Here is a 12,795-nt window from a genome sequence, read left to right on the forward strand (position 1 = left end):
ACTGAATCATTTCACATTATATAATAATGACATGCACCACACCAGGAGGTGGGGCCCGCGACCGGCGACCACTCACTCAGTTAACGTTTCCGTCCATCGTAGGAATATGAACTATTTTGTTATAGAATGCTGTCGTGTGTAGCCTTTATTGTAAATGATCAATTTGTTATTTTTTTTTTAAAGTGATAACTTTCTGGGAATAATTACACAAATTATATTGAAACAAAAATGAACGCTGCGCGACCACAACCCGAGACATTTCGCGTTTTGTGCGAACTCACACGCTCTCTCGCACGGAACGAGCGAGTGCCGCATCGTTCATATGCGAGGTTCACGTGAGAAATGAGGGTGATCACTTTAAAAAAAAACATTTTTTATACCAATATCAGATCAGGTCCTTACCTAAGGTCATTTAAAACTCATAAGCTCTTTTAAAAATCTACCTCCAAAAAAAGTTACTATTCTATTAGTGAATACTTTGACGAACAACAGTTTTAAATGTTGTCCGTACCGTTCGAGAAACATACGTTAATTTCTTCGAGAAGAGTTTTGCCACATATAAAGCTAACTTTGAAATATCAACAATATCATACTATGTTGTACATGTTTGTATGTTGCCTTCCATATTTCTGTTGTAAATGGTTACATGAACCATTTATTTCCAGATGGTGTCCGCTCGCAACAACTTCCTGGAGCTCGCTGCCGAGCGCTGCGACGATCCAGACGTGTGAGTATCAGCAGGCCTGTCTGTCTGTCTGTCTATCTCTATCGGAATCGCACGTACGTGCGGCGGCCTCTGCACAGTAGACCAGCCAGTAAGGATAGTGACACACGTACGAGCTTTCTTGTCACCCATCACATATCCCACTAATATTATAAATGTGAAAGTTTGTATGTCTGGATGTATGTTTGTACTCCTTTAAAGCAAAAACTACTGAGTGGATTTTGATGAAACTTTACAATTAAGTAACAATCCGGGTCGATTCAGGACCAGAAAAAAAAAGGTGTTGCGGAATTTTGTGGACTGTATGCGCTGGTTCAAATTAAGAAGGTAGGAAATAAGTATATACTTAAATAAGGATTATATTGTAATATGGCGGAAGGAAGGCAACGTACCTACCTTGTTTGATGAGCTCGTTCTGTCTCCAGCTGATCTCCAAGTAGGTAACACTATGACTAAAACTTGACACATACACAGGTATTTAATTATTTTATAAAGTTAGTGCGGTGATTGCGCGAATCTCAATATAATGCGTGCGGCGGCGCAGTGGTATCGCTCAGCGGCACTTCGAAGGCAATAATGATCCTCCTTCGATTCACCTCGCGTAATTAACGGATTTGAAGGCTTTTGCGAACGACTAGCGCCATCTCTGTGGCCTTGTACGCTGCCTTAAGTAAATGGAATATAGAAGCGGTAAAGAGGATACTGAAGGAGGAGTAGGATAATAGGAAATAAATATATATAATATAAATACATATATTCCACGCAACCAAATATAGCTTACACACCAGAATAACACATAGGCCATAATTTTTAAAACTATAATGTTCCATTCCGAATAGCAAAATAATTTAAAAACATTGAAATGTTGATGAACAAATAAAATACATTCTCTCTTTTTAATCTCTGGATCTACCGAAACGATTTTAAAAAATTCCTTACACATAGAGTGCCACATTTTTTGTGAATGTCTTATGCTATATTATATTAACCCGAAAAATTAAAAGACTTTGTCGTGATCGTGGTTGTCGGCTTTAAGTAAGTAAGTCTGAGAAAAAACAGTCAAACACTAAAAATAATTTATATGGCAAATCAATGTTTGCCGGGTCAGCTAGTATAGGATATTTTTAAAATGGAGAAACATAAATAAAGGAAAGCATATTAAAGGTCATTTCGATTCAAATTTGAACTTTTTAAGCTTCCTAAAGACGCTGAAACAATCTTTTTTTTTATTAGGTTCACTAAACACTCTTAATATTGTATAAAACAGAAAAATACGTTAACATGTTGGAGCGAGCGCCTCCTTTCTGGAAGTGAACACAGCATGCTTTTAAATGTGTTCTAGATTTTATATAAAACTAAAAACATTAACTTAAGCTAGATGAACACAATTCAACCCCACAGTCCCCAAGCCAATAATCCGCTTTTTCTAGCAGAACTAAATCTAATTTTAAGTGACAATAATTATTATAATGAAATTACCATTCATGATAGCTACCTATTTATGTATTTCCTTTAAACTAAGTAGGTTTGACATTGTCGTGGTCTTCCAACGCATACATTATGTAGAGAACACACTGTCCTTATCTCCTCTTCCATATCTTTCTTTCAGACCAAGATCCCTTTTACTTTTATTTACCTTAAGGAGGGCAAAGATAACCCCTGAGAACCTCTCAGTGCGGGTGAATTTTTGATTTTGTGTTCTGTATTCAGATTTCCGAATGCTTGCATCTCACATAACGTATTTTGTCCGTTCGGAAAAAAAGTATGAGGTATTCCGATCCGGAAACAACAAAACGGTCTTCAGAAGTGTAATTTTTATAAAATTCTATGCGATTCCGCACGTAAAAATATGTGGAATAAAAGGTAGGCGGAGGCTGTATGAGTTGTAAACCGTACATAATATTGTTGTAAGTATTTTCATTGTCATTTGCAGCGAATCATAAACACGTGTATTTAATTTTCCTAATGAAATAAAGTTATTTATCATGCATCACTCAATAAGAACCGTTTTATTTTACACTAACTGATCCGGCAAACGTTGTTTTGCCATATAATTTTTTTTTTAGAGTTAGACCGTTTCTTGGATATTGCTTTATTTTTATAAAATAAACGTAGCCTAAGTTACTCCTTATTACATCAGATACCTGCCAATAAAAGTCGCCGGATTAGCCGGAACAAACAGACAGACAGACCGACAGACAAAAATTGTAAAAAATGTTATTTTGGTGTATGTACCGTATATGTATTCATAATATACATTTAGTAAAAAAACGGTTATTTCAATATTACAAACAGACACTCTTGTATAGATAATTCACACAATATTTTTATAAATTATAGCCTATATTTTATTCTAGCGTGTAAGCTATATTATTGCAAAGTTTCATCAAAATCCATTCAGTAGTGTTTGCGTTAAAGAAGTTCAAACATACGTCCAGACATACAAACTTTCACATTTATAATATTAGTAGGATAACTCGTCGTTCCACTTTATCATTTATTATTTTATACCAAACTAGTGGACCCAACAGACGTTGTCCTGTACACACGTCTTAAATTTGAAAAATCGGTCTAGCCGTTAGGAGTTCATTAACATACACATGAGCAGGAAAATTATATTATATGAACGGAATTGAGAATCTAAACCAATCTCAAATTCACTGAAACAAACAAAAAAATCATTAAAATCGGTCCAGCCGTTTAGGAGGTAGTTGAATTGTGAATCTAAACCATCCTTGAATCCCCTTGAACTCACACAAATAATTTCATCAAAATCGGTCCAGCCGTCTAGGAGGAGTTCAGTGACATACACACGCACACAAGAAATATATATATAACGATGTATAGAAGGTAAAAGCATTAGCCCCTACAGAGGCTAACTGGAATTTCTATTTGGTTATCCAAATTGAATTGGAAAACGAATTGGTTCGGGTTATCTTAATATGTTGTTGACGAGTCCGACTTGTGTGTTGCAGTGGCTGGGGAGAGCAGTTCGATGGCTACTTCCAAGAGGTGGAGGAACGAGCGCAGGCTGGGGACGAGCACGGGGGAGCAGGTATTATTATATATCATATATTATATGTAACCATGAGCAAGTACTAGAAGTCGAAATAAATGTTGTTTAACGACAGAAACTGAAGAGGAATATACAAATGATTTAAGTTTTCTTTAGTGTTAATTCCGCCAATATTTGTTTCAAAAACAATTCGACAAATGCTTCGCCTCTACACGAGGCATCCTCAGGACGTGTTGTCTCGCCAAAATCTGCCACGAGACTGAACCAAATGAGCCGGAAGCCGCTCTTTTATACCCTCGTCCCATGAAATGACTTTTACAACAAGATGCCAGAAAATGTTCAAAACAAAAGTATTACGCTATTCAAAAGAATTGTTAAATAACGTTTGTGTGGTAAAGGTTACTATAACATATATGACTTAATGGGAATGGAGCGATCGCCCTCTGCCTATTAAATAATAAGTTTAATTGTACAATATTACTTTGTAAACATATTTTTTGATGAAAAAAAAAAGCCCGATGAGTTTGTTGCGCCCATTCTTCTCAGGTCTGAGACATATGTTTTGGAATGGGTGGAATTTATTGATTTTCAATAAGTGATGTCACATCGTATTTTCAATTAAAATATTTGATTTGAATTACATCCATAAACTATATGGTTTATTTCTCAGTTTTTCATTTTCGATACTTTGTGCTGGATGACTCACTAATGACTAGAGGTGTTTGTTATATTAGATAGCTGATAAAATAATCTTATATATGTTTATAATCATATCACCTATTATTTATTAAAGCTAGCAAGCGTTATTTAATATTTGCGTGATACGTGATTTTTGTTACCTGCCAAATTATGCTGTAACAGAAGTGCATAAGAACTAAATTCAAATGAATGTCGTTTATAATTCATGCAATACGCTATTTTTGTCACCCGCCAAATTATGCTCTAAGAGGACTGCATAAAGTTTATATTCAAATAAAAGTCCAGTTGTAGTTGGAAATATATTAGGCAAATGAATATATTTTGTTTGGCTATGCAACGCGTTAGATTATTTTTTGTTTAGTACATATCAAATCTGTGTTCTAATAGGACTGCATAAGAACTTTATTCAAATAAAAGTCCAGTTGTCATTGGAAATATAATAGGTAAAGGAATATATTTTGTTCGGCTATACAACGCGTTAGATTATTTTGTTTGTTTGAATAAATATTAAATCAGATCGGATTTATATACGCGCCTTATGGCGCTTGCGATTGATTGAATATTGATTATTGACCATCGTGCATTTGTGAATGATTTTGAATTGAAAGTTTTGTTTTATAGAATAGTTTAAAAAGTTTTATAACAGTTGTGCCTAAATTTAGTTTGGCTTAAATAAAATAATAGATAATTATATCTTATTATAAATCATAATTTCAGTGAGACAGTCCTAAACATGAATAAAATGTACGAAGGAAAGTTCAATTATTTTATTAAGTACATAATTAGTAGGCACTTTTAAAAGCTCACACAACAATAATGTATAGAATAATATTTAACAGCGCACGATTCATCAACATTCTGAAACGAATAGCCACGATAATCAAACGCGTCATAAGTCATAACGAAGTGAACTAATATATTATAGCGTAAAAAATAATAGGCGTTTTAAAAGTAGCGTATCGTTATAACGTGATTTGAATATATAGCCGTTGCGAACACCTCTACTAATGACACAAACATATCAAATGCTGATTGTTACTGTAGGATGAAAATAAATGTTGCCACTACTCGCTCAATTGCGTTAAAAACAATATAGTAGTAAACCACACTTAGAAATGTATAGTTTAACGGAAAAATTTTGAATCCTGATTTATCTTAGTTATGTAATTTGATAACACAATTATTAACATCAAAATTTGTATTTGTAACTATCTAGTTAACACAATCCTCATAATTTTTGGATAATGACCAAAAACTATGAGGAGATGGAGGCCCTTTTATGTATTTTTAAGTAAACAACAAAAAAAAACAGTTTACATCTGCCTACTCTATAATATATATTAATTTATCACTTTATTAACTCATTATATTTATAAACAAAACACAGACATAAATAAATCTTAAGAACTTTATTATTTATGTATGTATTATGTATTTACACGTTAATCGGCTTGTTTTGGTGCTACACTGTTATGTAGGGTGACACGGAGTCCTTATTTTTTTACTAGTCCGTGACCTGACACCAAATTTTGTCAGTGTGCTAAGTTTAAATTAACATACGCTAAAAAGCGTGGTAACAAAAACAATTGAGGGCTGGAATTGGAATATCCAGCAATATAGCGGTACTCGCAATGCTCGGTGGCCTGTTATTAATTCTTGATCAAGGAAATATTATACTCACGTCATTTTGGGTGACTGTCCGCAGGTTGTAACACGTGGTCTTCCGCGTGGGAAGACGACGAAGGCGAGGCGGGTGACTGCTGGGCGCAGTTTGGTGCCCTGGACTGCGCCCCTGTAGACCCTTATGCACCGCTTCCACCGCCGCGTGACTACGCGACCCCACTAGCTTCCGACGAAGGTGGTAATGATGAACCATCTTATCCGCACCCCACAAAGACTGCGGTCGATAGGCGTGCACACGACGAAGAGGATACGGCCGCCGGTGAGTGTTTTATTTAATTGTGCTGGTCGCGGCAGAATACAAAAATAACGACCGACAGAAAAAGTATTTATTATTTGTGAATGTTTTATTTTTTATACGATTTATATTAGCTTCACCTGTATGTTTGTATGTTTGTAACCCACTTCTTTGGGCTTGATTTTTACCCACTTTAAACGGCTAGATTTCGTTCAAACTTTGTAGATTTATCGAGGACCGATGACATTACACTAATTTGACTAAAAAATGAAAAAAAAAGCTTGTAAGCTTATAATTTTTTAGTGCCTTACGATACTGCTACTTTAGTACGATTTAATTATTATTTAAGTACTTGATATTTTGTTTTTGTTTTTTTTTTCACGTACTATGTGGTATGAATTTTGGAACATCATTCAGCTAAAAAAGAACAGATTTTCTTAGTCGTTGGCGGTTTGTTGGTCTAATGGTGTCAGTGCCACTGTGGGTAAATACCACTTATTACGGCGGTCGTTCCCTTCCTGAAATAAAGTCGAGATAGGCGATAGTTGGTCCATGTGTCATGCTTGTGAACGGGCGCTTCATGACGTAGCTGTCGAAATGATCAATGCCTTATGTCAAAGCGTTGCTACGCGACGGTATTATTGTCATGCCAAGAACACGCTGTGTTGTTTCGCTCGCTGCTTTTGGCCAACTCAATGAAATTACATTAATTGTCTGAATTTGTTTGCAATAACTTGTGTGCGCTAGCGATATCTACCTCTTTTTTTAGGATATTTACTTACTTCTTCTTTAGCCGTTCTCAAAAAATCAAGGTGATCCTTCAGCTTATGCCATCTTTTCTGGTCTTGAGCAGTTTCCAACCACTTTGTTACCGCCAGTCTTTTCATATCGTCCTACCAAGGCATCTGCGGTCTTCCTCTCGGGCGTTTTTCACTCCACGGTCTCCATTCTATCACTGCCTTGCACCACGAGCCATGTTTGCGGGCGAAATGGCCAGCCCACTCCCATTTCAATTTCGCAACACGTATGGTTACATCGCAGGGCAATGGAGAGGGCTATGCTCGGAGTTTCCCTGCGAGATAGAATCAGAAATGAGGAGATCCGTAGGAGAACCAAAGTCACTCACATAGCCCAGATGGTTGCGAAACTAAATTGGCAGTAGGCAAGGTAAGGTACATAGCTCGACGGAAAGATGGCCGGTGGGGCAGAAAAGTCCTCGAATGGCGATCACTTACCGGAAGACGCAGTGTTGGTAGGCCCGCCACAAGATGCACCGACGATCTGCTTAAGAATACGTTGGATAAGGGCAGCGCAGGACCGATCGTTGTGGAGATCTTTGGGGGAGGCCTTTGTCCAGCAGTGGACGTCTTCCGGCTGATGATGATGATGATGAATATAATAGATAATAGAGCACTGATACCTACTCATCAGTGGTCTATTATCCAAGTCGAACATATCTTTCTCAGCATGCATTTGTATCGAACCCGAAATTTTTATGTTTTATATATTTGATATTCATTCAAAGCTCTTTTTATGAGCGCGGTCTTATAATTGGTAAGAAATGGCAAGTTTTCATAATAATCAGTGAATTTCTCAGTTTCAGAATGCCCGTTGGCTGAACAGCTTGCCGCCGACAATATGGAGGCGCTCAGAGCGGCCCTAGACGCTTGTGTCATCGCTGACGTCACTCCAGCCGGCGCGAGCAGCATACGAGCGGACCCGGAGGCGCCCGAAGAAAAACCGAGCGACCCGAGAGCGCCCGAGTCTGTGTCGAGTGCTGTTAACGAGCCGAAGATACCCGATGACAATGGGAACATCACCGAGTCGCAGGTGGAGGCCGCCTCGTGCTCTGCCGAGTCGGACACAAGTTCGCCCGAAGCCGAGAGGTGATCTAGTCGTCCCGCTCGCACCCACCTCACATTCCTATGTGTAGATAATTTTATAGCGAGACCGTTCCGACAACATACGAGTGGCGCATCTGATAATTTGTATTGAATGTATCAGTTCGGTGGGTTTCGTTTCATTCTGAGAATCCTGTGTACTATACAATCTAAATTCCGTTTGTTTAACATTAAATAAAACGTGTGATTCGATGTTTGGTCCATCCATCCATCCCGCGCTGCACTATTGACTAGCTACATTTAATTACAGCAAGTGTACATAATTTTATTTAAAAAAATTTGATACAGCGAATTAAATTCTGTCGATTGAATAAATTCTTGTTATACGTGTATTGCAGTTGGTGTATGTATTCGTATTTAGGCGAGAATATGGCGACGTCTCCCACATTTGTTTGGTAGTTAGTATGTTTGACTGTGTATCGGTCGTGCGGCCGCGGCCACATGGTGCTTGTCTCTTGTAAATATTGTTCGTGTAAATGTTTATGTAGATGTAGTTGAGGAGTGTTTGGTCGGAACTTCAATTGAGCAAGATATTGTATTTTGTTATTACAAAAAAGCTAAACATGTGTTGAACACTTGTTTTATCTAAGTTCTATTACAAATCTATGTCTCTCAGTTGTTTAGCGTTCAACAATCTTTAAACATTGCTTATATTTAAACACGAGTCGAAGCTTGTCTAAGGTGTGTCTAACGGATAGATTATATTCGTTTTAAGTTTCATATTTTAAGATGACAGCTGGCAAAAAATGCGTTCCGTTCCTTTAATCGTACCTGTTCTGAAGAGCTTATGTTGTGTTTAGCGACGTTTTAGTTAAACACAAGCTAAACACTGTTTTGTAATAGAAAAATAATAGACTCCATTTAAGTCGTCGTTATTGTTGGGTCTCTGACGTTGTTATAGTTAGGTCACTGTTTAACAAAATGTGTCTAAGCCTTGATTCAATTATTTTTTTGTAATAACACTGTAAGTATTTATTATAATTATATTATATATTATATTAAAGTTACGTAGCGTGCGCCTGCGCATCACACGAACGGTGACCGGTGGAGTCGAGTAACAAAATTATCTAAATTAAGTCTCAAACCTATTAAGCGCATGCATTTTAAGTTGTTACAAAATGATCTGAAGTTATCGCTTCACGTTAATATCATACTTCCATGTAGCTAGAAAGGGCCTGTCTAAACCTCGTGTTAAATAATGTACTGCTTCGGATCTAAGCTCTACTGAAGGCTCTTGTAATACCTTAAATACTAAAGTCAAAAGTGATATCCCAAAAAACCAGACAAAACAGCAGAGACCACAGAATAAAACAGAGAAATTATAAACTAAATGTATGAATTTAGACACTTAATATATTCGTTATGTAACAATTATGAACTCGAACTGTCTGAATTAATATTAAATGCATTTATGCTGTGGAATGAGCTCCCTTGTGCGGTGTTTCCAGTGAGATACGACATGGGTACCTTCAAAACAAGCGCGTACACTTAAAAGGTGGGCTTCTGGTGTTGCAAGAGCGTTGTGTTGCATAGCCATCAATAGTCATAAATCGCAAACGTTTTAATGCTGATTTTACCGCTTAATTTTTTAATTTAATACATTAAAAAATCTCAAATAAGTGTAACTGCAAAAAACCGCATTGAGCAATTAGTGACATCTAAATAACGACCTTTCTATCCCAAACAATACGCACGGCGTGTTCAGGCGCTCAAGTGCCTCGATTTTTTTTGTCAACACAACGCTTGTGTTAACAACGCACCACTCAGATAATCGTTAAACCACAAACGGTGTGTGTCAGCACCCAGTGTGTTAAGTTAATTCATCGGAGTATTAATGGGCCACGTTAACTGATCTGTATGTCGTCGGTATTAGAACCAAATAAATAATTTAAAAGTTATTATCCTAATAGTATGGAGTTATTTTTAGTATAGTTTAGGTGTAATTCCAAATTGGTTGAGTAGTAACATAGAAAACAATTAATATTTATAACATTAGTAGAATAGGTAAACTCCAACTTCATTATTTCGTGTTTAATACTTTATTGCATAATACATAGAACACACATTACTTTGATATTCAGCGGCTAAGGTCGCCCCAAATTGACACCCATTTTAGATTATTAACATCAACAACGCAATTTTGGATTTTAAATCTTAAAGCAGTCTGGGAAAATACAAACAGTATTCCATATATATTACAGATTGTACAATAATTATAACTTTTAACTTTCAAATAAAAAATACATTCGTAATTATTTAGCAACGCTTTTACACTGAAGAATAATTAATTTAATGCCGAGCAAAACATATACCCTTCGCCACGCCTCTTCTCACCTCTTCTCCTCTCTTCACCCCGTCTCCTCGTCTCTCCACTTCTCGCCTCACACTTCACACCGCTACACTAGCGCCACCGCTCCGACATCCGCTCCTCACTTCACTTTACTCGTTACAAAATATACTATATAATCAGGCATTGGTTTTATAGCAAGGTATATATAATTCAGACTTATTTGCGTTTTAGTCCGTCAGCTCTAGATTTTGAGGTAAATAGATATTTTTGAGAAATTAGGCGAGAATGTTGATTATTTTCATTTTTTTTTATTTGGTCAGCTTAATTTTTTAGTTTATTTCATTCTAGGTACAAGTAGGTACCTAATAATGCAATAGTTAACATTAAATTAATTAATTTTATTGTTTTTTTAATAGAAGGTTAATTATACCCGTTTAAAGTTTACTTACCGATTCTAGTTAATTTTTTATAGCGCAGATCATCGTTTTTATATGTACGTCACTATCACAACTGTTAATATAACTTAATTTTCTATAAATCATTATCGCGCATGCAAACGGTACGTAGGGCGCGTGTTGTTGCAATATTACAGATATAAAAAAATTGACGTAACCGTTGCTACGACCGCGACTGTAGCAAGCGTACAGGAACTTGTATGTTACTTACCCCACGTATCTTACGACGTCCACTGTCAAGTGTATTAGCGAGTCTTAGTAGCGCTCCAACTAGATACCGCAGGCGTTGTCGCAAAGTGCGGCAACTAATACTACGCCCACTTGGGGCGTACTCGAGCCAATCTCGAACAATGTGTGACGTTGACGTGCCACAAGTTCTGTTAAACTTTCCTAATAATTGAAACCAATTTTAGTAAAACTTTGTAAAAATTCTACTAGAAATAAAAAAGACACTGGGATCACTTAACATCAGTAAGTATTTTGTATTTTATTAATTTCAATGTAAAATAACACGAAGTGTATGTTACAAAATGTTAAAGATGCCATTGAGTGTCAACATGCCACGCACACAAGCATCTAATAGTTGCCGTAATAAAAAAGGTATTGTTCTTAGGTAGTGCGGTATCTAGTTGTAACGCAGCGGATAATGTAAGGAGTGCCCCTTAATCTAAGTTTGTTACGTTGTTGTGTGTGAATAACATTCTGTATTCATCAGACAACTAGTATTATCTTCAAAAGTATTTGCTTACGTTATAATAAATATTTTAACGTTGAATAATGTCAGTTATCCCCATTACATTCTCGTAATGCGCCTACAATTTGTATGACAGACAATTAGTTGTAATATCATATCGGAAATATATTCCGATTATCATTACGGAGCGCCTCGGCTTATCATTATGTTGTAGGTTTTATAATTTATGAACGTATCAGGACGGGTCTACAAATCTTTTTCAATATTTTTTTTCTTTATTTTGCTCTTAATAATTCTTTAGGACCTAATTTATAAATAGCGGGAATAGCACTCTTCTGCGGCACAAATATAGTATTAATATTGGCAGCGTTGTCTAATTTTTTTTTATGATAATTAGGGACGAGACAAGCAGGACGTTCAGCTGATGGTAATTGATACGCCATGCCCATTACAATGCAGTGCCGCTCAGGATTCTCAAAAAACCCGAAAATTCTGAGCGGCACTACAATTGCGCTCGTCACCTTGAGACATAAGATGTTAAGTCTCATTTGCCCAGTAATTTCACTAGCTACGGCGCTCTTCAGACCAAAACACAATAAATAATAATGCTTACACATTACTGCTTCACGGCAGAAAAAGGCGCCGTTGTGGTACCGCTAGAACCCATACTCATTCTCTTGATATGACTAATTAAAGCCGACTTTAATCTTACGTATTCTACCCATAATCTAACCGGATTCCTGTGCAAAAGAGCCTCCCACTGGTAATAACAATATACCATAGGTCATACTATGAAATATACCAGTATAGTATCAATACTAATAAAATAAGTAAAGTAAACTAGTCGCGCGGTATCTATGTTAGTTAATTGTCTGAAAAACATCGGCAAGAAAAGAGACGATCCTGAAGGTGTGAAATGCGTTTCGTGGTTATGGTTCAAAATCATTCATCTATATAATTTATATGACGACCCATATAGCTGAATGGTTAGTGACCTGACTACTAAGCTAGAGGTCCCGGGTTCGAATAGGTAGGTGCAATCATTTATAGGATGAATATGGATGTTTGTTTCCGAGTCATGGATGTTTATATGTATTT

General features: G+C 36.6%; 1 protein-coding gene across 1 annotated transcript in view; it reads left to right on the forward strand.

The window, feature by feature from the left end:
• Positions 1-12,795, forward strand: part of LOC126974840 (serine/threonine-protein phosphatase 6 regulatory subunit 3) — a 47,058-nt gene that overhangs the window by 22,441 nt on the left and 11,822 nt on the right. The window contains exons 15-18 of the mRNA XM_050822509.1: positions 666-727; positions 3,700-3,779; positions 6,145-6,381; positions 7,955-8,243. Coding sequence (XP_050678466.1) covers positions 666-727; positions 3,700-3,779; positions 6,145-6,381; positions 7,955-8,243 — 668 coding nt within the window. The remainder of the gene's footprint in view (positions 1-665; positions 728-3,699; positions 3,780-6,144; positions 6,382-7,954; positions 8,244-12,795) is intronic.

Source organism: Leptidea sinapis, chromosome 34 (genome assembly GCF_905404315.1).
Source record: "Leptidea sinapis chromosome 34, ilLepSina1.1, whole genome shotgun sequence".
NCBI classification, from domain to species: Eukaryota; Metazoa; Arthropoda; class Insecta; order Lepidoptera; family Pieridae; genus Leptidea; species Leptidea sinapis.